The sequence below is a fragment of the Lissotriton vulgaris genome, chromosome 5 (assembly GCF_964263255.1).
Source record: "Lissotriton vulgaris chromosome 5, aLisVul1.2, whole genome shotgun sequence".
Lineage (NCBI taxonomy): Eukaryota > Metazoa > Chordata > Amphibia > Caudata > Salamandridae > Lissotriton > Lissotriton vulgaris.
In genome coordinates, this window is record NC_141693.1 from 1,936,549,250 (window position 1) to 1,936,573,665 (window position 24,416).

The following is a 24,416-nucleotide window of genomic DNA, read 5'->3' on the forward strand; positions in this document are numbered from 1 at the left end:
TGAAAGGGGAGATCCTGACTTTCTGGGTGAGTCCCATGAGAAAAGATGACATCCATTTGAGAGCGTTGTTTGTGATGCTGATGTGTTGAAGGTGATTGATGAGACACAAAGTTGAAGGCTGCGATGTCGTCGCGCAGGACCAGGACAGCTGAGTCTCCTCTGTCCAGTAGGGTGCAAATGTCATCTGTTTCAGCGACCAGGGTTGTCTTGGTGCTGTGGATAGTTCTGAATCCTGATTGTGGTGGGGAAGGGGAGCAGGGAGATGGGTTGGTAGTTCTCGCTGGGTTCTGTTGAGGGTTTCTTAAGGACTGGTTTAACATAACATGTAACATAACATAACATGTACTTTTGTATAGCGCACGTATCACCCGAACGTCTCAAGATGTATATTGTTACCCAACTCAGTGGTACTCATTTTATCGACCGCAGATGGATGAAAGGCTGAGTGGACCCGCCAGGATTAGAACCTGTGACTATGGGGTCGAACACAGGCCCCTGCCGTGGATGCATTTTTCCACTGCGCCACCAGACCCGGTTTGACGTCTGTATGTTTCCAGGCATCGGGGGGAAATGGATATGGATAGTGAGGCATTGAGGATGGTAGTGAGTAGCATGCTGATCTCTCTTTTGAGGTTGAAAGTGGGTGGGGGCAAGTGTCAATGAGTGCTTCAGAGTGAATTGTGTTAATCAGCGTGATTGTGTCAGATGTGCTGAGTTGTTTAAATTCGGTGATTTGGTATTTGGCTGTGGTGGTTGACTGCTGGCAGATGGAGCTGGTGGGTTGGAGGTCGAATTTTTTTGTAGATGGCTGGTATCTTGTTGTGGAAATGTTTGACCAGGGCATCGCAGAGCCTTTGATGCTGGTATGGCGTTTTCAGTGGCTGATGGGCAAGAGAATTCTCTGACAAAGGTGAAGAGTTCTTTGGCTCGGTTGGAGCTAGTGTTGATTCTGCCGTTGAGGGCCTCCTTTTTGTTTTGCAGCTTTGATCTGTCTGTGGTAATCGTTGTGTGTTTCTTTGAAGAAGGTTCTATCAGCAAGGTTCATGCTTGTGCACCATATTCTTTCCAGCTGTTTACATCTGCATTTTGATGTCCGTAGTTCCGGTGTGTCCCAGAGGGTCTGTGAGTATTGGCCAGTTTGGTGGGGGCAACTTGGTCTCCGGTGTTGGTGATCCAGTTGTTGAATGTGCAAACAGCCAGGTTCAAGTTGGTAGGGTCTTTGGGCTGTGTTGTGTAGAGGGCGTTGGTCCATTGTTGCTGAGTGACCTTGGACCAGCTGCGGAAGGGAGCGTTGTGTCCTTTCGGGGCTGGTGGTGGTTCAGGCACTGGTGAAATGTACGATGGAGTGGTCTGACCAGGTGAGGTCTGAGGCGTGGCTGTATCTGATTCTGTTGCTAGACGTGAAGATAGTGTCCAGCACTTGTCCTGCTTTGTGTGTGGGTTCTGTGACTAGTTGCTTGATGCCAATGTTGTCAAGTCTTTTCAGGAGGTCGGTGGAGTTACTGTCGATAATGTTGTCTATGTGAAAGTTGAGGTCTCCCAGGAAGACATAGTTCAGATTCAATGGTGAGTGGGGAAATGAATTCAGCAACGGCATTGCTGAGGCCGGTCAGTGGCCCTGGTGGTCTGTATGTGAGGATGCCTCTAATGGTGGTGGTGTTGTTGGGTGTGGAGCTTGAAGTTCAAATGTTCCATGATAGGTGTAGTTTCATAGTTGGAGATGGTGCAGGTGATTGACTCCTTGTGGATTATGGCGATGCCGCCTCCCTCCGGGTTTTGTTTGTTCGGTCTCGGTGCTTCATTTTGTAGCCGAGGGGAGTTGCTGCGACGTCAGGGGTCGCTGCCGGGGTGAGCCAGCTTTCTGTGATGAAGGCCACATCTGGTGTGAAGGTGGTGATGATGTCCCAAATTTTGATGGTATGCTTGCAGAGCGATGTGACGTTTAGCAGGAGGTAGGAGAGTTGTCTGGGGTAGGTCTTGGCTTCTGGTGGTGGAGTGGCACTGGTAGATGTTGTGGTGTTTGGCTCTGAGGTGAAGTGAACTGGCAGCCGAGGCAAGAGAAAGGTCTTCTTGTGGAGCGGGGTGAAGTGAGGCAGCAGATGTTACATCTGGGGTTGAGTGCACGAAGGTCTGCGGCGGAGTAGCGGTGGGCATGCGTAGGGTCATGGGTCCTGGCGCTGCCAGGGGTCCTGGCACAGACGGGCTTGCCTGTGCATGCTTCTGCACAGCGGCCTCCATATGTAGTCCTGGGAAGGTCTCATGTGTGCGGAGATGTCAGTGATTCTCCTACTACTACCATCCGTCTCCTGCCAACTGCTGATGTCCACAACAAGACTGTGGGGAAGATCGTGGCTCGAGGCAAGATTTTGTCCTAGCTGCTTCTTCGCCCTGGCAGCTATATTAGAAGATAGTAGCATAAAATCAATACCAGAACCCAAAAGGTTAAAAGGAAAAAACGTTCTTGAAACTGGGCTCGTTCGCTAAGCCCATATTGAACTTCATCATCAAGCAAGGAGTAACTTTCACGGTCTGTTATGCCACAAGCGTCTTCATAGCAGGTGAGCAAAGATGAGCATTGAAGTTGCCTCCCCTAATCCGGCCTAGCTCTCTGTCACCTCTGAAATTTTGGTAGTCCAGGTCGTGATTTAGTTACAACAAACAACAGCGTCTATCTACTATTGGAATGTTGTTAAAGTTGACTATGCCTGATCGTGAACCTGAAGCAAATCCCAGGCCAAGAGCTGATAGGACAGTGTATCTGCAACGTAGTGGAAATGTTTTGTGTTGACCATGGTCGGTGTATAGGTCGCCAGGCCTCCTTTTGAGCGGCCAGATGAAGATCGAATAGCTGGTAAATAGAGCGTTTTGAACCTATTGATATGAGCAGGGAAAACAGCCCGACTCCTGTAGGCATACAGTTGAGAAGGAGCTCACTAATTCAGACCACATGTGGTTGTCAATTTTGACTTTGATTCCATCCACATTCCACACTAAAAGGGAGAACTTTTGGGATATTGACAGACTCTGTGCTATTGTAATGTATTGTATTGTAATTGCATTTATATAGTGCTTACTTCGCTTGATGAGGTGTCAAAGCACTTTTTGGTGAGTAGCATGCAACTCTGGAACTCAAAAAGGATTAGTGGTGGATTAGTATAATGAAATTTGGGTTCGATTGAGCAGTGGACATGTGAGTCTGTTAGTTGGATTTAAAAGTATGATGGGGGATAGAAGAGGGAAGAGTCTAGAAAGTGTTTATTGGGAAATCATAGTAGATGAGGTGTTAGAGCCAGGAGATTGCACGCCTTCACCTGACCTTGTAGTTGGAGTGACATGTGCCACCCATCGAACAGGTCTGCTGTGAGTGTCCTTATTCCCCTGGAGACCGTTGAGGTTGGGCTCTTGCTGGGGGGAGTTGTTATGAGGAGACAACATATGGTTTCAGGTGCTATAGTTAAAGCTGGTTGCAAAAGTGGGCAAGACCAAACAAGGGGTGATCAAGTCACTATATAGGATTCTGTGGTGTGAGAGAGTGCTCCAAAATGAGACGACTAGTGGTCCTTATAAGGGATCTTTCCATCCTCCCAGCATTTCATGGATGCACCCTCCAGAACTCGGCAGGCAGACTCATTCTTAACACCCACACAGAACTCACATCACACCAAATGTGCCCATTACAAACTCATCACACACACATTCAAAGCACAACATAACTTAGGCCCCACTCTTACATGAACAGTCGCTTTTCCTTCCATCAACTACCAAACACCTCTGGCCTCCCACTCCACCTCAGAGTCTCTTCCTCCACTTCAAAACATAACATGTGTATTTGTAAAGCGCACGTATCACCCAAGGGCATCAAGGCGCTGAATAACAGATGTTTATTGTTACCCAACTCAATGGTACTCATTTTATCGGCCACAGATGGATGAAAGGCTGAGTGGACTCACCAGGATTTGAACCTGTGACCATGAGGTCGAATACAGGCCACTACAGTGGACGTATTAGTCCACTAAGCCACCAGACCCGGCATAATCTGCAAGAAGCTGAAGATCTGGCTTTTCAATAACCAACCTACTATAGGCAGGGCTAAGTACACACACCTGATCAGTGCCAGGATATCCTCGCAGGTGATAGTGTGCTTTACAAATACACATTATTTTATGAAGCTAAGGAGTTAGGTCCTACGTTGAGTGGGCCGGACCCTTTTTAAGCAGAAAAATACACAAAGTGCCCACACCACAACGTTTTCAAATACTTATTTTAGGAATCAAACCGAAAAGATAAATTTTAGTTTGTCCGGGTACTTTTATTTTTACCCTTATGAATTTAGATTAATTTTAGTTTGTCCGGGTACTTTTATTTTTACCCTTATGAATTTTGTAATTCTTTTTGTAAACTCTTTTTTTAATCAAATTTGTGAATGAAAAAAAATCATATATATACATTCAATGCTATTTACAACATATGTACATATTACATAACATTACCAGTACTTAAAAAAATAATAAATACAACTTAAACATCCTACATACAAGACAACCAATAATTAACAATGTATTTATACTTAAGTAAATTTAGTATACAAAAAAATCAATATTCAAAAGATTAGCTTTCAGACAAAGTCAGAGAAGGAGACTATTTCCCTAAGAGGTGACCCAATTTACAACCAGCTGAGTATTCGCTCAATACGTTGTATTTATTATTTTTTTAAGTACTGATAATGTTATGTAATATGTACATGTGTTGTAAATAGCATTGAATGTATATATGTTTCTTTTTTCATTCACAAATTTGATAAAAAAAGTTCACAAAAAGAATTACAAAAGTCATAAGGGGTAAAAATAAAAGTACCCGGACAAACTAAAATTAATCTTTTCGGTTTGATTCCTAAAATAAGTATTTGAAAACGTTGTGGTGTGGGCACTTTATGTATTTTTCTGCTTACAAATACACATAACATAACCGCACTCCTTGCATACACCCAATCATGACGTCACTGTAAATGATTCTGTGGTATGGCAGCAGTCCACGAATTTAGATGACTGGGAGTTCCTAATAGTCGTCTGGATCTGCGTAACCCATCTCAGGCTTGTACGAAATAATAAAGCCATTAAGTGCAGTAGACGTACGTAGCACATCCTGCACACACTGTACCACGAAACCCCACCTAGAAGGGAACAAACGTGCACTGTTCTGTGCCCATTACAAAGGAATGCAGGCTGTGCTAGTACTTGGAATCTATAATGAGGCGAGACAAATATTGCTCGTCGGGTGTGATCTCACTGCTGGACATGTCAGTGTCCCCAGAGAGGTCAGTGGAGTCTCACACCCAAAAACCAAAAGATCAAAAACAAGCCAGTTGTACAATTCTATGGAATGGGCACTCCAATTCATGGTGATATTAATAAGTGAGTAAAAAAGTATACACTTGTACACGTGTGCGATGCAAGGGGTATATGCACATTAGAACAAGTGCCTTTTAGACATTAAAAAAGACTTGCTAATCTTGATATCCTTGTATCTTCACAAGAAAATCTTTATCAATGACGACCTTGGAAATAGCTCGAGGAGAGATCATATCTGACTAAAGAGTGTTCCAGAAACTGTTACCAAAGAAGATTGTTTCTTCTAACATTTACATAAAAGGTTAAAGAATATTATAACATTGGAATGTTGAGAGCTCCATAAGGCTGGTATATGCCTGGAGCTCCAACCTTCCAATGTTTGTCTTCATGTTGTTCCCTTTTCAATTTATAACATTCTATGCTTAGTAGATGGAATGTTCTAATAGCCTTATAGCCCTTCTGGCTCGGGCTATATCTGTTGTTAAAGGCCCTCACCTTTCTTATAGGCCCTTCCCTGCGGCTCTAGCCTATGACAACTGGTATAGCACTCAGCAGCAGGCTACAACAGGCATCAACGGGCTCCACTTACAGAGCACACTAAAGAATAAATGCTGGTATAGGTCAACGGATGATATTCTGTCCAAGAGTCCCTCTTTTTCTGTAAAAAAAAGTCAGTAGTGTAGCTATTGTCATGGGCCCTAGAAATACGCCATTGGCTGCTGTTTGAATTCTAAAATACAGCAATAAGCTGAATTGTTACTCCCAAGTCGAAAATGCTCCAAATAGGGAACCTCTGGTTTTAATGCACACAGAGAACAATTGTGGAACAGTCTTCCTTTAGACCTGGGTTATGAAGACTCACTGCTCAAGGTCTGCAACCCTCTGAAGACCGGGCTCTTTAAGAAATAATGTTTTTCCCCTCAGTGCCTCTTGTCAACTAACTCCAGCGCCATGAGACTCCTGATGGAGTCATAGCCGCACTTTAAAATACCCATTAATAATCATAATGATAGATATATATCTTCGTTAACATATATGTACTGTGCTTCTAAATAACACCCAGCTGGCTGCTGATGTCACTTGTTTACAGTATTCACCTGCTGTGGAGAGAACAAGAGCAAATGGAAAGGGAAACACAACATTGTGCGTATTTGCATGTATTGCAAGATGGAGATTTCTGTCTACCATCTGGCGACGAGGCTTCTCTTTATATTTTTGACCCACTCCTATAAAGGAGGCAGATTTCAGAGAAGATGCATTATCGTGGAGGAGAAGTGTAATCACAATTTCAGTATGTGTACACTGTATTTCTGGTTATGAGATATAGTGAGTGGGAGACGTGATGTTTGGTATTAGGAAGTCCCAGTGGCGGCTGGCTTGTACCGAGGGTAGTGTGGGGTTGGGGGCCACAAAAAAAATCACTTACCTTCCTAGTGCGAAGTCCTCTTCCCTCAGGTGTCTGCTAGGAAGCTTCTGATGCAGGAAACTGCGCTACCCAATTCTGGCGCTGCTGTCACAGCATGAAAGCAGTGCCAGGATTGGATGGAGCAGACTATCTCAGTGCTCCTAGGAGCACTGGAGGCCTGCGCTTTCTCTAACCCAGCTGTCTACGTGCATAAAATAAAGCCTGGTTGAGAAATGTTCAAAGGATCCAAAAGGAAGGCCACAGCCTTCATAGGCTATGGTGGAAATTTCTAACCCAAGGTTAGAAATTATTCACTTCTTGTGCGCATTCAGAGGACATCACGTATAATAAAATGAATGTTCACAGAGCCTTTTCTGAAAAACATTGGCAAATATCAGTGTTGGTTTCATGGCTATCTCAGACTGTGCTCCATCCCAAACTAAGTTAAGGGTATACCAGAAGATAACAAACCCTAACATTGTAAGTTGTGGGGGGCATATATTAAAAGTCCAATCACTCAATCAGAATACTTCATTTGATTATTAAAAATATAATCATAAAATCACATTGCAATAATTAAATAATCATCAATTAAAATGCATGGAATTGCAGTGACTCATAACTCATTTTTTTTTAAAACTGAACAACATTGTATTCTAATAATCTCTATAAAAATACAATGCCGCTCTACATCTGTTAAAATTATATTTTTTAATTTCAGGGATGAAAACTATTTTAGTATACAAGCGATACCATTTACAAAAATATATCAAGTGCAGTAATGTCTGATCTGAAAATTCATCACAGGGACATATTCATTTGCTACGTTTCAGTCCGAATGAAAAAGATGCACATGCATCACGCCTTGTCCTGTTCGCGAATGGAAAAAGGTCTTTTCCTATGCATGTAGGTTTAGGCATTCGCAATTTAGGGAAATCACAATTATATGCTATTACCTAAATTGCTAATGCATTTAGGGACTTGCAATTTACGATTCCCTAATGCTGATGTGCATGCATGGAAAAATGCATTTTTCAAAGTGCCATGTAGGGCATGAGTGTGCTTTACATGTGCCCACTTACCTTTTTTTGTGTGGTGCTTCAGTGGGAGCCTTAGGCCCCCGGGCACTCTTGGATTTGCATTTGCTATTTGCGATTACCAATTTGGTAATCGCAACTAGCGAATGCAATACCATTCATTCCTATGGGCCTGTCATTTCCGAATCGTTAATAGGTAATGTAAAGGAATCACAAATTGTTTTGCGATTCCCACATGCATAGCATTTTGCAATTCCCAAATAGCAAATCAGTTAAATTTGCTATTTGGGAATCGCAAAATGCATGCTTGATGCATGTGCCCCTATGTACGGTACCAAGTCTAAATCCGGTCAGAAGAGAGCATTCCCACTTTCTAATGTCCAACATTAAATAAGGTTCGGTGCCTGTGGTAGTTTGGACAATAGCATATTTATCATAGGTGTGGCAATCTCAGTAGCCTCTCTAGACGGGTGTCTACTGTCAAAGTAGGATTTCTTAAGCCAATATTTGTCTAGTTTACTAATGGAGGAGAAATTCAAGAAGATCTTCCCATATCCTCCTTGTAGATTGGATAAATAATAGACTCAGAATTTTCAAACCATTATCACATTTCAAACAGTCTACACTATCTTGAATGCGGACTGCTCTGGGGTTTCTCCAAATTGGTCCTGGAGTGTGACTGTGCTGGTTGAGTGATATTGATGTGATGTAGGGGCAATTGTTTCGCCCAAGGCTCCACCCTACCTCTGGAGTTAAGGGTGTGGGGGCATGTGTTCAGCCCAAGGAACCACTCTTCCTAAGGGGTTATGGGTGTAGGAGCATTTGTTTAGCCCAGTGGGTAGTTACCATCTTTAGGTGTACAGTGATGGATCGTTTAGCCCAATGATTAGGGGAGTACCTTGTTACTTCTGTGTGTAGTAGAGGGTAAGTAAAACCCCATGCCTCTTTTAAGTGCATGGTTATGAGGGTTTGTGCCTATCCAATGTACAACAATGTGGAAGAAACCTGTTCCCGGTTCTGCGTTGAGTTGTGGTAGTTACGGGCTGGTCCTGTCAGAGTGTATGTGGTGTAAGATTAATGGATAGTTGTGTTCAAGTTTCGGGTTATCTTCACTCTGGTACTGTTTATTTGTGGGATGTTTTGATGGTCTGTGTAATTTACCATCTTTTACCCCTTTAGAACTTTGGAGTTTTAGCTCCTATAGAACTTTGGAGGGAGGCGGGTTGTGGGTTTCGTACTTCTGAATTTCCGGTTGTTTTCTCTTGCCATCTTCTGCAATCTTCCCACAGTATTGTATCCATTGTCTTGGGACGGTTTCATCACATTACCATCTTTCGTCCTAATATATTTTCAATTGTAATTCTTTATTGTTTGAACATAAAGAGGAGAGGTGTGTTGTATCCTAATACATTCGCCCCAGCTCTCCAGGTCGCTGCTGCTCAGTCAGTGTGTGAGGTCATGTGGCATGTGGAGGGTGTTTGCGGGATTGAGTGTCAGTTGGAGGTATGGGCTGAGCAGCAAGGATGCTGCTCCTGGGGGGGCTTTACCTGTTTTACCTGATTTACTTGTAACCTGATCTGAACTTAATAAACCTATATCTTTTATATACAACCAGGCTGTATCATTGATTACAGCACTTCTCTTGAGCACTTTTACCCCCTCTCCTACTGTTTGGATTTGAGCTTGCTTCAGGCAGTGTTTGTTTTTAATATCAGGAAGCGCAACAGTAAAAACTGGTCCGGCAAACCATCATACAGGCCCACAGCCACCAGAAAACCGGTCCACACACTCGCCTGTCAGACCAGCCCTTCGGGCGCTGCCCCCTTGAGGGTTTCTGTAGAGTGGACAAAGAGTCCCTTACACCATGCACTTTTTTGACCACTTCCTAAATCCTTCCCTCTTAGAAATCTGAACCTCGCATCTCCTGCTTTCGTTTATTTAGAAGCTGATTTGGGTCCTTTTCAGAAGCAGTCGCACTCCACTCCACATGGAGACATGGGGTTACATGACTGTATGTCTGTGATGTGGGGTTTTGAGATCTCTTCCTTTTGTGTCCCACCCTTCCCCCACCCCCTTCTGCGGTCGTTGGACAGTGGTTAACCTGCAGGCCTCGCACCCGTCCCTCCCGGTTGCATGTGGACTAGTTTCCCCTAATTTCTCCTGATAACTCTAGAACATGGGTACTCACAAACACTGCCCCAGGGGCCACAAAGTGCAGTCTGTAGTGTGATCGAGGGCCGCACTGATGCCAGCAGGGTGGCTTTAGGGGGTCTGGAGGGTCAGGGATTGTAGAAGGAGGTTCAAAAACATGTTAAATAAACGGGCAAGCATTTATTTGCAGGTTAATAAATGCGTGCCTGTTTATTTCACATTTTCCCCAAAATATGAGTGCTCAGCAACTGAACAACAGCTTGTTCTGCAGTTAACTGCTGGGGGGGGGGGGGCACATGTAAAGGTCAAGAGGGCCCCAAGCGGCTGTACTTTGAGCATCGCTGCTCTAAAGGTCGCCCTCACACGTCAGAGCAGGAGCCCTCGGCGCCTCTCCTGACCCCACCGTGACTTGGGCCAGAGTTCCAAAGCGCGTTGGGTAACTACGGAAGCTCCCGTGCCCACAGCTCTGCCCCCACAGGGCTGCACAAAGGCGCTCGAGCCAGCCAGGTGAGGGCGTCCTTGTGGCGGTGCTGCCCAGAGTGTTGGCAAAACAAGCAGAAAGTCCTGCCCTGGCCTGTGCTTGTCGCCTGGCAGGCCAGAGGGCGAGGCCGGAACCCGGGTCACCTGTTTGATTAGCTGTGCTCCGTCTCCTTGGGTACCGCGGGCACTCGACCATGCTGCAGCCCCAGCGGAGTGTGGGCATCAGATCCCTTCGCCTCTCGGGCTGGACTGGGGCCGCTTGCCTGGCGTGGGAGACCGACCACCGCCTGGTGCGCTGGGTGACCACCGGTGCCGGAAAGACAGACAGCCAGGGGGCTTCGGTGATGCGCGGAGCCGCCCGTGAACATGGTGGACCCAGGTAGGGGGTGCTTGAGTCAGAACTGCTGCTGCTGCGCCATAGGACTCGCATCCGAATCCGCGCCAGAAACACTCCGAATCCGCGCCAGAAACACTCCGAATCCGAATTTGAATTCCCGGAAATTATTCTTTTCATGACGTGGAGGCAGTCTCCTTGCTCCAGATCATATTTATTCTACACCATGACGTGGATCTTTCCTCACCCCCCACTTTGCGCACACATTTATCAGTGCTTTTTAGGACTCAGTTTACCCTCTCCACTGGTGCCTCGATTGTCTGAAGCCGCTTTGACGCACAGTGTCTGTCTGACTGAAGGGTGGCCGTCTCGAGCCATTGGCATTCCCCAAGCCCCCTCCGTTCGACCTCGCCCTTTCTCTGGATCTGCTCCCCTTTAGTGGCCAGGTTGAGATGATTCTCAAGTCCTCGAGCTTCCTGAAGCTTCCCTGTGCTTTGAGTCAGTCTGAGGCCTCCGCCTTCCAGACACAACTTCAGAAAAAGAGCTCCAGCCTGCCCTGCAGTACACAAGAGTGGGACACACACAATCTGTATATTCCGACATTAAGGGGTCGTTATCTTCATAAATTGCTGTACCAGTGATCAGTACTAAGTTTTGAGGTCTGTGCTGACTTTCGCACTCTTTCATGCGCCCTGTTGCCCACAATCTGGACCCGCGCCAGTGGAAAGCTGGAGTTTGCAATGCAAAATTCACAAAACATTACAGCAGGAAAAATTTGCAAAGCTCTGCAGCATTTTTTGCATTTTAACTGATGTGTTCTCATTGATGCGACCATTTCTGGTAGAGATTTTGCTGCAGCCTGGGATTCTGAAAAGCTTGAGAAAATGTGTATGTAACGGCGTGAATGATAAAAGGAAGTAGCTCCAAAAATAAAATTATCCACCCCCGCTTTCCAATTATATCTCGAATAACACTGAGTAAGCGAGCGACCCTGCCACTCATATGGTCGCTTCCAAAAGGGGATCCTGAAAGTCTTCGGTCAAATGAAGCCTTTTACAACTCGTCCGTCGATCCCTCCTCCCAGCCTCCCTTATGCCATTTGCGCCCGCATTTCTCAGCTCCAACTTCATTTTGTCTTTCAGTGCGATTTATAAACTTCTATCAGGAGGCCAGTGGCTCCAATCACAGGAGCCCCAAACAACATTTTCAAGATGTATCCCACCCCCACACCTGAGGGCACATCCTGCAATCTATCCCTGGTGCCATCCGCTCCAAACCTCAGAGAAGAACAGTTTTAAGCCATCTCGGCTTATGTTGGTGGCCCATTCACTGAGCCCTCGTCCCCACTGCTGCACTGGCCCAGGTGACTGGAGCAGTCTGGTGCCCAGCACACACGCAGGGTAGGTGGCACACAGGGTATTAATAGTGGAACGAAATATACTAAGGTAGCAAGCAAGATAGTAAAGGTGGAGCGCAGCACACTAAAAAGCGGAACGCAGAATATTACAGGCGGAACGCATAATTCTAAAGGCTTGATATTAAAGGTGGCCCGTAGGATAGTAAAGGCGGCACGCGGGATATTAAAGGCGGCACGCGGGATACTAAAGGCGCACGCAGGATACTAAAGGTGGCACGCAGGATACCTAAGGCGGCACGCGGGATACCTAAGGCAGCACGCGGGATACTAAGGGCGGCACGCGGGCTATTTTATTTTTTTATTATTATTACAATTTATAAAGCGCATACGTATGCCCGTGGGCGTCTTGACGCTAAAAATGGCTATACTAATAGCGGCACGCCGGATACTAATGGCGGCACGCAAGATACTAATGGCTTCACGCGGGATACTAAAGGCGGCACGCGGGATACTAAAGGCGGCACGCGGGATACTGAAGGCGATTGGCGGGATAATAAAGACGGCAAGCAGGATATTAAAGACGTAATGCAGGATACTAAAGGTGGAACGTATGATATTAAAGGTGGCATGCAGGATACTAAAGGTGGCAGGCAAGGTTCTAAAGGCACATAATACAGGTGGCACGCAGGGTACTACAGGTACCCTGCGTGCCACCTGTAGTACATGCATGCCACTGGTAGTACTGTGCTTGCCACCTTTAGTACCATGCCTGCCACATTTAGTACCATGCGGGCCACCTTTAGTACCGTGCCTGCCTCCTTTACTACAGTGCGGGCCTACCTTTAGTACCATGCGTGCCCCCTTTAGCATGGCAGTGCTGAATAAAACAGAAATGATTCCATCTCCGCGTACCAATAATCGGAGAGATTAGCTCCACTACGATAACCCATATACAACAATCAATCAATCAGCATTTGTATAGCGCAGTCCTGTCACCCCTAGGGGTATCTGGGCACGATACATCCAAATCCTGGGCTTTCCAGTGAATGCATCAACACTTCACAAGATCCTTTTAAACTCGTGTACGTTTCACTCGCCCTGCGGTCCAGACCATCTGGATTGGAATTATCACCGGCTTGTCGAATTTATTGATCCGCTCACCACTAAGTCAGCCCTGAAGAAGTCGTGGGAGTATCCTCCTAGACGAAACACGTGTCAGCTGGTTGCTTTTGCTGGTTTATTTTCTACGCGAAACAAATTGGAAGAAACAGACAACAACTCTTCTGCGCACTTGAATGATATTTACTGTTGAATGGACTTATGTTAATGTCATGTAGGAAGTTATCCTACATGCATACAGGGGTTACAAGGGTCTCCCCTACCTGGTTAGCACTGTATTCATTAGAGGAAAAGACAGGGTGGAAAGAAAGGAGGAAGACAAGAAAAGACCTAACAACAGCTTTCTTAGCACTTACGCAAATTTTAGCTGAGCGCCACTAATTCCTACTTACTTAAAACCCTCCCTTTTGATTGTATCTGGGCAAGATGCCACATCAAAATAAAGGTCAAATGAGCAGGAAGAGGCAAAATAACGAGCAGAAAGAGGACAGATAGGGGGCAGCGGTGAGCAGAGAAGAGGCAGAAAAATGAGCAGGGGCACAAAACCGAAGTCAGCAGAGGGTGGCGGACTGCGGGCAAGAGGAACAGGAGGACCGTGGCAGGGGGAGCTGGCACGAGGAACTGCTAATTACTATATCTATTAAGCATGGGCGGAAAATCCGTTTCGCTCGCGGATTTTGCGGATTTTCGGTAAATTCGCAATCCGCGAGATTCGCGAATCTCCCGCAAAATCCGCAAATCCGCGAGCAGCGGATTTTGCTCGCACTGTTCGCGTGAGTTCGCGGCTTCCCAGTACAATAAGCGCTAAATTGCAGAAATACGATCTTAGCAAAACTGAAACTACTTACCAGGTTCAAAAGTTCAGGCTCATCATTAGTAGCCATTTCCTGTAGTGCTTCCTGAGGGGCCCCTCCAGAGTTCAGTTGCCTACTTGCAACTATTATGTGACCCTGCTCTGAACCTCAGAATAGTTACACATATGCCACAAAGGTCCTGAATTACAGCTAAGGGAGACAAGCAGGAGCCAGGCTGGAAGTTCAAATCCATTAATCAGCCCCTAATTCATTATTGTCAGTTGTGGCAGGGCAGGTGTTGTAACTAATTTTGCAACAATGAAAGCACTTACCAAGTGCAAAAGATCACTAATCAGGAAGCACTAAGGAAGCAGGTGCCAGCTAAAAAAATATTCTGTGACACATTAATCAGCCCCAAATTAATTCAGGTCACTTGAGGCAGGGAAGGTGTGCTTTGCTTTGCCACAATAATGTACACTGACTGGACAACCAGAGGGTGCTGTGATGAAACAGAGGGTGGCATGGGTGGGCCAGAGGGTGGCATGAGTAGTCAGAGAGTGGCAGTGGTGACAGAGAGTGGCAGTGATGAAGAAGAGTGTCCCAAACAGGCTGGACACGTAGAAACAACAAGTTCGCAAAACTTGCGAGCCGACAGGTAAGTTCGCGTTTGCGAAATTGTACAAAACCCTCGCGAACTGGCAGAAACCCGCGCGAACACAAAAAAAAAAAATTCGAGAGAATTCGCGGATTTTGCGAATTGCGAGTTCGCAAATCCGCAAAATTCGCGAACGCGAGATTCGCAAAATTCGGCCATGCTTAATATCTATGTATATATGGTAAGTATGGCGCATATGTGGCTGCATGTATTGTTACAATAATATTATCTCTGCAATATGTTCGTTCCACTCCGCCAACCCATAATCCACAGCATCTATGTATGTCCAGAAGCACCTTGCATGTTCGGCTGCATCTATATTCAGCAGCACCCACTCTCATGCTTTGCTTATAACTCAGCAGACATTCCAGCCTGTTTTCAACCTCTATCACTGCACCCAGGCGCCACCACCTGAAGAGGGCCACTATAGTACGGTGTGTGAGGGCTGCACTGCCTGTGGACTTTTTGCACTTTTTGCACTATGAATGAGGAGCCCCACTGCTGCTGTCTGTGCACTTATAGTACTGTGTTTGAGGGTTGCAATGCCTGTTCTCTAATTGCACTGTGTGTGGGGCTGCGCTGCTGCTGCCTGAGGACTAATTGTACTGTGTGTGGGGCTGCGCTGCATTGCCTGTTCTCTAATTGTACTGTGTGTGGGGCTGCGCTGCATTGCCTGTTCTCTAATTGTACTGTGTGTGGGGCTTCGCTGCTGCTGCCTGAGGACTAATTGTACTGTGTGTGGGGCTGCGCTGCATTGCCTGTTCTCTAATTGTACTGTGTGTGGGGCTGCGCTGCATTGCCTGTTCTCTAATTGTACTGTGTGTGGGGCTGCGCTGCATTGCCTGTTCTCTAATTGTACTGTGTGTGGGGCTGCGCTGCATTGCCTGTCCTCTAATTGTACTGTGTGTGGGGCTGCGCTGCATTGCCTGTTCTCTAATTGCACTGTGTGTGGGGCTGCGCTGCTGCTGCCTGAGGACTTATTGCACTGTGTGTGGGGCTGCGCTGCTGCTGCCTGAGGACAAATTGTACTGTGTGTGGGGCTGCGCTGCATTGCCTGTTCTCTAATTGTACTGTGTGTGGGGCAGCGCTGCATTGCCTGTTCTCTAATTGTACTGTGTGTGGGGCTGCGCTGCATTGCCTGTTCTCTAATTGTACTGTGTGTGGGGCTGCGCTGCATTGCCTGTTCTCTAATTGTACTGTGTGTGGGGCTGCGCTGCATTGCCTGTTCTCTAATTGTACTGTGTGTGGGGCTGCACTGCATTGCCTGTTCTCTAATTGTACTGGGTGTGGGGCTGCGCTGCATTGCCTGTTCTCTAATTGTACTGTGTGTGGGGCTGCGCTGCTGCTGCCTGAGGACTAATTGTACTGTGTGTGGGGCTGCGCTGCATTGCCTGTTCTCTAATTGTACTGTGTGTGGGGCTGCGCTGCTGCTGCCTGAGGACTAATTGTACTGTGTGTGGGGCTGCGCTGCATTGCCTGTTCTCTAATTGTACTGTGTGTGGGGCTGCGCTGCTGCTGCCTGAGGACTAATTGTACTGTGTGTGGGGCTGAGCTGCATTGCCTGTTCTCTAATTGTACTGTGTGTGGGGCTGCGCTGCATTGCCTGTTCTCTAATTGTACTGTGTGTGGGGCTGCGCTGCTGCTGCCTGAGGACTAATTGTACTGTGTGTGGGGCTGCGCTGCATGGCCTGTTCTCTAATTGTACTGTGTGTGGGGCTGCGCTGCATTGCTTGTTCTCTAATTGTACTGTGTGTGGGGCTGCGCTGCTGCATTGCCTGTTCTCTAATTGTACTGTGTGTGGGCCTGCGCTGCATTGCCTGTTCTCTAATTGTACTGTGTGTGGGGCTGTGCTGCATTGCCTGTTCTCTAATTGTACTGTGTGTGGGGCTGCGCTGCTGCTGCCTGAGGACTAATTGTACTGTGTGTGGGGCTGTGCTGCTGCTGCCTGAGGACTAATTGTACTGTGTGTGGGGCTGCGCTGCATTGCCTGTTCTCTAATTGTACTGTGTGTGGGGCTGCGCTGCATTGCCTGTTCTCTAATTGTACTGTGTGTGGGGCTGCGCTGCATTGCCTGTTCTCTAATTGTACTGTGTGTGGGGCTGCGCTGCTGCTGCCTGAGGACTAATTGTACTGTGTGTGGGGCTGCGCTGCATTGCCTGTTCTCTAATTGTACTGTGTGTGGGGCTGCGCTGCTGCTGCCTGAGGACGAATTGTACTGTGTGTGGGGCTGCGCTGCATTGCCTGTTCTCTAATTGTACTGTGTGTGGGGCTGCGCTGCATTGCCTGTTCTCTAATTGTACTGTGTGTGGGGCTGCGCTGCATTGCCTGTTCTCTAATTGTACTGTGTGTGGGGCTGCGCTGCTGCTGCCCGAGGACTAATTGTACTGTGTGTGGGGCTGCGCTGCTGCTGCCTGAGGACTAATTGTACTGTGTGTGGGGCTGCGCTGCATTGCCTGTTCTCTAATTGTACTGTGTGTGGGGCTGCGCTACATTGCCTGTTCTCTAATTGTACTGTGTGTGGGGCTGCGCTGCTGCTGCCTGAGGACTAATTGTACTGTGTGTGGGGCTGCGCTGCATTGCCTGTTCTCTAATTGTACTGTGTGTGGGGCTGCGCTGCTGCTGCCTGAGGACTAATTGTACTGTGTGTGGGGCTGCGCTGCATTGCCTGTTCTCTAATTGTACTGTGTGTGGGGCTGCGCTGCTGCTGCCTGAGGACTAATTGTACTGTGTGTGGGGCTGCGCTGCATTGCCTGTTCTCTAATTGTACTGTGTGTGGGGCTGCGCTGCTGCTGCCTGAGGACTAATTGTACTGTGTGTGGGGCTGCGCTGCATTGCCTGTTCTCTAATTGTACTGTGTGTGGGGCTGCGCTGCATTGCCTGTTCTCTAGTTGTACTGTGTGTGGGGCTGCGCTGCATTGCCTGTTCTCTAATTGTACTGTGTGTGGGGCTGCGCTGCATTGCCTGTTCTCTAATTGTACTGTGTGTGGGGCTGCGCTGCTGCTGCCCGAGGACTAATTGTACTGTGTGTGGGGCTGCGCTGCTGCTGCCTGAGGACTAATTGTACTGTGTGTGGGGCTGCGCTGCATTGCCTGTTCTCTAATTGTACTGTGTGTGGGGCTGCGCTGCATTGCCTGTTCTCTAATTGTACTGTGTGTGGGGCTGCGCTGCATTGCCTGTTCTCTAATTGTACTGTGTGTGGGGCTGCGCTGCTGCTGCCCGAGGACTAATTGTACTGTGTGTGGGGCTGCGCTGCTGCTGCCTGAGGACTAATTGTACTGTGTGTGGGGCTGCGCTGCATTGCCTGTTCTCTAATTGTACTGTGTGTGGGGCTGCGCTGCATTGCCTGTTCTCTAATTGTACTCTGTGTGGGGCTGCGCTGCTGCTGCCTGAGGACTAATTGTACTGTGTGTGGGGCTGCGCTGCATTGCCTGTTCTCTAATTGTACTGTGTGTGGGGCTGCGCTGCTGCTGCCTGAGGACTAATTGTACTGTGTGTGGGGCTGCGCTGCATTGCCTGTTCTCTAATTGTACTGTGGGGGGCTGCGCTGCATTGCCTGTTCTCTAATTGTACTGTGTGTGGGGCTGCGCTGCATTGCCTGTTCTCTAATTGTACTGTGTGTGGGGCTGCGCTGCTGCTGCCTGAGGACTAATTGTACTGTGTGTGGGGCTGCGCTGCTGCTGCCTGAGGACTAATTGTACTGTGTGTGGGGCTGCGCTGCATTGCCTGTTCTCTAATTGTACTGTGTGTGGGGCTGCGCTGCATTGCCTGTTCTCTAATTGTACTGTGTGTGGGGCTGCGCTGCTGCTGCCTGAGGACTAATTGTACTGTGTGTGGGGCTGCGCTGCATTGCCTGTTCTCTAATTGTACTGTGTGTGGGGCTGCGCTGCTGCTGCCTGAGGACTAATTGTACTGTGTGTGGGGCTGCGCTGCATTGCCTGTTCTCTAATTGTACTGTGTGTGGGGCTGCGCTGCTGCTGCCTGAGGACTAATTGCACTGTGTGTGGGGCTGCGCTGCTGCTGCCTGAGGACTAATTGTACTGTGTGTGGGGCTGCGCTGCATTGCCTGTTCTCTAATTGTACTGTGTGTGGGGCTGCGCTGCATTGCCTGTTCTCTAGTTGTACTGTGTGTGGGGCTGCACTGCATTGCCTGTTCTCTAATTGTACTGTGTGTGGGGCTGCGCTGCATTGCCTGTTCTCTAATTGTACTGTGTGTGGGGCTGTGCTGCATTGCCTGTTCTCTAATTGTACTGTGTGTGGGGCTGCGCTGCTGCTGCCTGAGGACTAATTGTACTGTGTGTGGGGCTGCGCTGCATTGCCTGTTCTCTAATTGTACTGTGTGTGGGGCAGCGCTGCATTGCCTGTTCTCTAATTGTACTGTGTGTGGGGCTGCGCTGCATTGCCTGTTCTCTAATTGTACTGTGTGTGGGGCTGCGCTGCATTGCCTGTTCTCTAATTGTACTGTGTGTGGGGCTGCGCTGCTGCTGCCTGAGGACTAATTGCACTGTGTGTGGGGCTGCGCTGCTGCTGCCTGAGGACTAATTGTACTGTGTGTGGGGCTGCGCTGCATTGCCTGTTCTCTAATTGTACTGTGTGTGGGGCTGCGCTGCTGCTGCCTGTTCTCTAATTGTACTGTGTTTGGGGCTGCGCTGCTGCTGCCTGAGGACTAATTGTACTGTGTGTGGGGCTGCGCTGCTGCTGCCTGTTCTCTAATTGTACTGTGTGTGGGGCTGCGCTGCATTGCCTGTTCTCTAATTGTAGTGTGTGTGGGGCTGCGCTGCTGCTGCCTGAGGACTAATTGTACTGTGTGTGGGGCTGCGCTGCATTGCCTGTTCTCTAATTGTACTGTGTGTGGGGCTGCGCTGCTGCTGCCTGAGGACTAATTGTACTGTGTGTGGTGCTGCGCTGCATTGCCTGTTCTCTAATTGTACTGTGTGTGGGGCTGCGCTGCATTGCCTGTTCTCTAATTGTACTGTGTGTGGGGCTGCGCTGCTGCTGCCTGAGGACTAATTGCACTGTGTGTGGGGCTGCGCTGCTGCTGCCTGAGGACTAATTGTACTGTGTGTGGGGCTGCGCTGCATTGCCTGTTCTCTAATTGTACTGTGTGTGGGGCTGCGCTGCATTGCCTGTTCTCTAATTGTACTGTCTGTGGGGCTTCGCTGCATTGCCTGTTCTCTAATTGTACTGTGTGTGGGGCTGCGCTGCATTGCCTGTTCTCTAATTGTACTGTGTGTGGGGATGCGCTGCTGCTGCCTGAGGACTAATTGCACTGTGTGTGGGGCTGAGCTGCATTGCCTGTTCTCTAATTGTACTGTGTGTGGGGCTGCGCTGCATTGCCTGTTCTCTAATTGTACTGTGTGTGGGGATGCGCTGCTGCTGCCTGAGGACTAATTGCACTGTGTGTGGGGCTGCGCTGCTGCTGCCAGTGGACTAATTGTACTGTGTGTGGGGCTGCGCTGCATTGCCTGTTCTCTAATTGTACTGTGTGTGGGGCTGCGCTGCATTGCCTGTTCTCTAATTGTACTGTGTGTGGGGCTGCGCTGCTGCTGCCTGAGGACTAATTGCACTGTGTGTGGGGCTGCGCTGCTGCTGCCAGTGGACTAATTGTACTGTGTGTGGGGCTGCGCTGCTGCTGCCTGAGGACTAATTGCACTGTGTGTGGGGCTGCGCTGCTGCTGCCTGAGGACTAATTGCACTGTGTGTGGGGCTGCGCTGCTGCTGCCAGTGGACTAATTGTACTGTGCAAGGGAAGCTTGCAGAGCTGTTTTTTGTGGAGTGAATATACTGTGGGTATGAAGCTGGCACTGATGCCCCCTGTGTAGTGACTGCACTCTAGTTGGGAATCTTGCACTGTCTCCCCTTGTGCAGTGACTGCACTGCATATGTGGGAAGGTTGTGCTGCTGCTCCCTGAGCAGTGGCTGTATCATGTGTGAGAAACTTGTATTGCGGCTCCCTGTGCAGTGACTGTACTGTTTGTGAGGCTTGCGCTGCTGCTCCCTATGCCGTGACTGCACTGTGCATGGGAAGCTTGCACTTCTGCTCCCTGTGCAGTGACTGCGCTATGTGTGGGAAGCTTGCACTGCTGCTTGCGGTGCAGTGACTGCTCTATGTGTGGGAAGCTTGCACTGCTGCTTCCTTTGCAGTTACTGTGCTATTTGTGGGAAGCTTGCACTGCTGCTACCTGTGCACTGACTGCTCTATGTGTGGGAAGCTTGCACTGCTGCCTGCGGTGCAGTGACTGCTCTATGTGTGAGAAGCTTGCACTGCTGCTTCCTGCGCAGTGACTGCGCTATGTGTGGGAAGCTTGCACTGCTGCTACCTGTGCAGTGACTGCGCTATGTGTGGGAAGCTTGCACTGCTGCTTCCTGCGCAGTGACTGCTCTATGTGTGAGAAGCTTGCACTGCTGCTTCCTGCGCAGTGACTGCGCTATGTGTGGGAAGCTTGCACTGCTGCTTCCTGCGCAGTGACTGCTCTATGTGTGAGAAGCTTGCACTGCTGCTACCTGTGCAGTGACTGCGCTATGTGTGGGAAGCTTGCACTGCTGCTTCCTTTGCAGTTACTGTGCTATTTGTGGGAAGCTTGCACTGCTGCTACCTGTGCACTGACTGCTCTATGTGTGGGAAGCTTGCACTGCTGCCTGCGGTGCAGTGACTGCTCTATGTGTGGGAAGCTTGCACTGCTGCCTGCGGTGCAGTGACTGCTCTATGTGTGGGAAGCTTGCACTGCTGCTTCCTGCACAGTGACTGCACTGTGCATGGGAAGCTTGCACTTCTGCTCCCTGTGCAGTGACTGCGCTATGTGTGGGAAGCTTGCACTGCTGCCTGCGGTGCAGTGACTGCTCTATGTGTGGGAAGCTTGCACTGCTGCTTCCTGCACAGTGACTGCACTGTGCATGGGAAGCTTGCACTTCTGCTCCCTGTGCAGTGACTGCGCTATGTGTGGGAAGCTTGCACTGCTGCTTGCGGTGCAGTGACTGCTCTATGTGTGGGAAGCTTGCACTGCTGCTCCCTGTGCAGTGACTGCGCTATGTGTGGGAAGCTTGCACTGCTGCCTGCGGTGCAGTGACTGCTCTATGTGTGGGAAGCTTGCACTGCTGCTTCCTGCACAGTGACTGCACTGTGTGTGGGAAGCTTGCACTGCTGCTTGCGGTGCAGTGACTGCACTGTGTGTGGGAAGCTTGCACTGCTGCTTCCTTTGCAGTTACTTTGCTATTTGTGGGAAGCCTGCACTGCTGCTACCTGTGCACTGACTGCTCTATGTGTGGGAAGCTTGCATTGCTGCTTGCGGTGCAGTGACTGCGCTATGTGTGGGAAGCTTGCACTGCTGCTTGCGGTGCAGTGACTGCACTGTGCATGGGAAGCCTGCACTGCTGCTTCCTGTGCAGGGACTGCATTATGCATGGAAAGGTTGCCTGCTTCTTCCTTTGCAGTGACTGCACTGTGCGTGGGAAGCTTGTACTTCTGGGCCCTGTGCAGTGACTGCACTGTGTATGTGGAAAGCTTGCACTGCTGTTCCCTGTGCAGTGACTGCGCTGTGAATGTGGAAAGCTTGCACTGATGCTCCCTGTGCAGAGACTCTACTGTGTGTTTTGGGAAGATTGCACTGCTTCTCCTTGTGAGTGACTGCACTGTGCGTGAGAAGCTTGCACTGCTGTTCACTGTGCAGCGACTGCACTGTGAATGTGGGAAACATGCATTGATGATCCCTGTGCAGTGGCTGTACCGTGCGTTGGAAACCTGTACTGCTGCTCTCTGCGCAGTTACTGTACTATTTGTGAAAACCCTGCACTGCCGCTCCCAGAGTAGTGAATGCACTGTGTATGTGGGAAGCTTGCACTGTTGCTCCTTGTGCGGGGGCTTCATTATACATGGAAAGCTTGCCTGCTTCTTCCTTTTCAGTGACTGACTGTACTGTGCGTGGGAAGCTTGCACTTCTGGGTCCTGTGCACTGACTGCACTGTGTATGTGGGAAGAATGCACTGCGGTTTCCTGTGTAGTGAATGCACGATGTATGTGGGACGCCTGCACTGTTGCTCCTTGTGCGGGGACTGCATTATGCATGGAAAGCTTGCCTGCTTCTTCCTTTTCAGTGGCTGTACTGTGTGTGGGAAGCTTGTACTTCTGGGTCCTGTGCACTGACTGCACTGTGTATGTGGGAAGCATGCACTGCGGCTTCCTGTGTGGTGAATGCACGATGTATGTGGGAAGCTTGCACTGTTGCTCCTTGTGCGGGGACTTCATTATGCATGGAAAGCTTGCCTGCTTCTTCCTTTTCAGTGGCTGTACTGTGTGTGGGAAGCTTGTACTTCTGGGTCCTGTGCACTGACTGCACTGTGTATGTGGGAAGCATGCACTGCGGCTTCCTGTGTGGTGAATGCACGATGTATGTGGGAAGCTTGCACTGTTGCTCCTTGTGCGGGGACTGCATTATGCATGGAAAGCTTGCCTGCTTCTTCCTTTTCAGTGACTGTACTGTGTGTGGGAAGCTTGCACTTCTGGGTCCTGTGCACTGACTGCACTGTGCATGTGGGAAGCATGCACTGCGGCTTCCTGTGTGGTGAATGCACGATGTATGTGGGAAGCTTGCACTGTTGCTCCTTGTGCGGGGGCTTCATTATACATGGAAAGCTTGCCTGCTTCTTCCTTTTCAGTGGCTGTACTGTGTGTGGGAAGCTTGCACTTCTGGGTCCTGTGCACTGACTACACTGTGTATGTGGGAAGCATGTACTGCGGCTTCCTGTGTGGTGAATGCACGATGTATGTGGGAAACATGCACTGCCGCTCCCAGAGTAGTGAATGCACTGTGTATGTGGGAAGCTTGCACTGTTGCTCCTTGTGCGGGGACTGCATTATGCATGGAAAGCTTGCCTGCTTCTTCCTTTTCAGTGGCTGTACTGTGTGTGGGAAGCTTGCACTTCTGGGTCCTGTGCACTGACTGCACTGTGTATGTGGGAAGCATGCACTGCGGCTTCCTGTGTAGTGAATGCACGATGTATGCGGGACGCCTGCACTGTTGCTCCTTGTGCGGGGGCTTCATTATACATGGAAAGCTTGCCTGCTTCTTCCTTTTCAGTGGCTGTACTGTGTGTGTGGGAAGCTTGTACTTCTGGGTCCTGTGCACTGACTGCACTGTGTATGTGGGAAGCTTGCACTACTGGGTCCTGAGCACTGACTACACTGTGTATGTGGGAAGCTTGCACTACTGGGTCCTGTGCACTGACTGCACTGTGTATGTGGGAAGCTTGCACTACTGGGTCCTGAGCACTGACTGCACTGTGTATGTGGGAAGCTTGCACTACTGGGTCCTGTGCACTGACTGCACTGTGTATGTGGGAAGCTTGCACTACTGGGTCCTGAGCACTGACTACACTGTGTATGTGGGAAGCTTGCACTACTGGGTCCTGTGCACTGACCGCACTGTGTATGTGGGAAGCTTGCACTACTGGGTCCTGTGCACTGACTGCACTGTGTATGTGGGAAGCTTGCACTACTGGGTCCTGTGCACTGACTGCACTGTGTATGTGGGAAGCATGCTTTATGGCTCACTGAACCAGTTCCGTGTAAGTACAATAGACCTTTTATTCCGAGCGCTGTATCTGCCGCCTGCGCACACAGACAGAAACAAACAAGCATTGCACAGCCCTTGAATGGCTTTGACACAGAGCAGCGATAGCCTTCACCTTTTAGGTAAACATTCAGTGTGGAGAGAGGGAAGCTGCGGTCTGGGATCTGTCGGCT

General features: G+C 49.0%; 1 protein-coding gene across 2 annotated transcripts in view; it reads left to right on the forward strand.

Moving 5' to 3' along the window:
- Window positions 1–24,416, forward strand: part of SLC44A4 (solute carrier family 44 member 4) — a 306,503-nt gene that overhangs the window by 82,571 nt on the left and 199,516 nt on the right. Inside the window, exon 1 of one of the 2 annotated variants that reach the window (XM_086924586.1) lies at window positions 10,660–10,800. The exons of the other annotated variant lie outside the window; for it this stretch is intronic. Coding sequence (XP_086780712.1) covers window positions 10,788–10,800 — 13 coding nt within the window. The 5' untranslated portion in view covers window positions 10,660–10,787. Of the gene's footprint in view, window positions 1–10,659; window positions 10,801–24,416 lie in introns of those variants that run through there. 2 annotated transcript variants of the gene reach the window in all.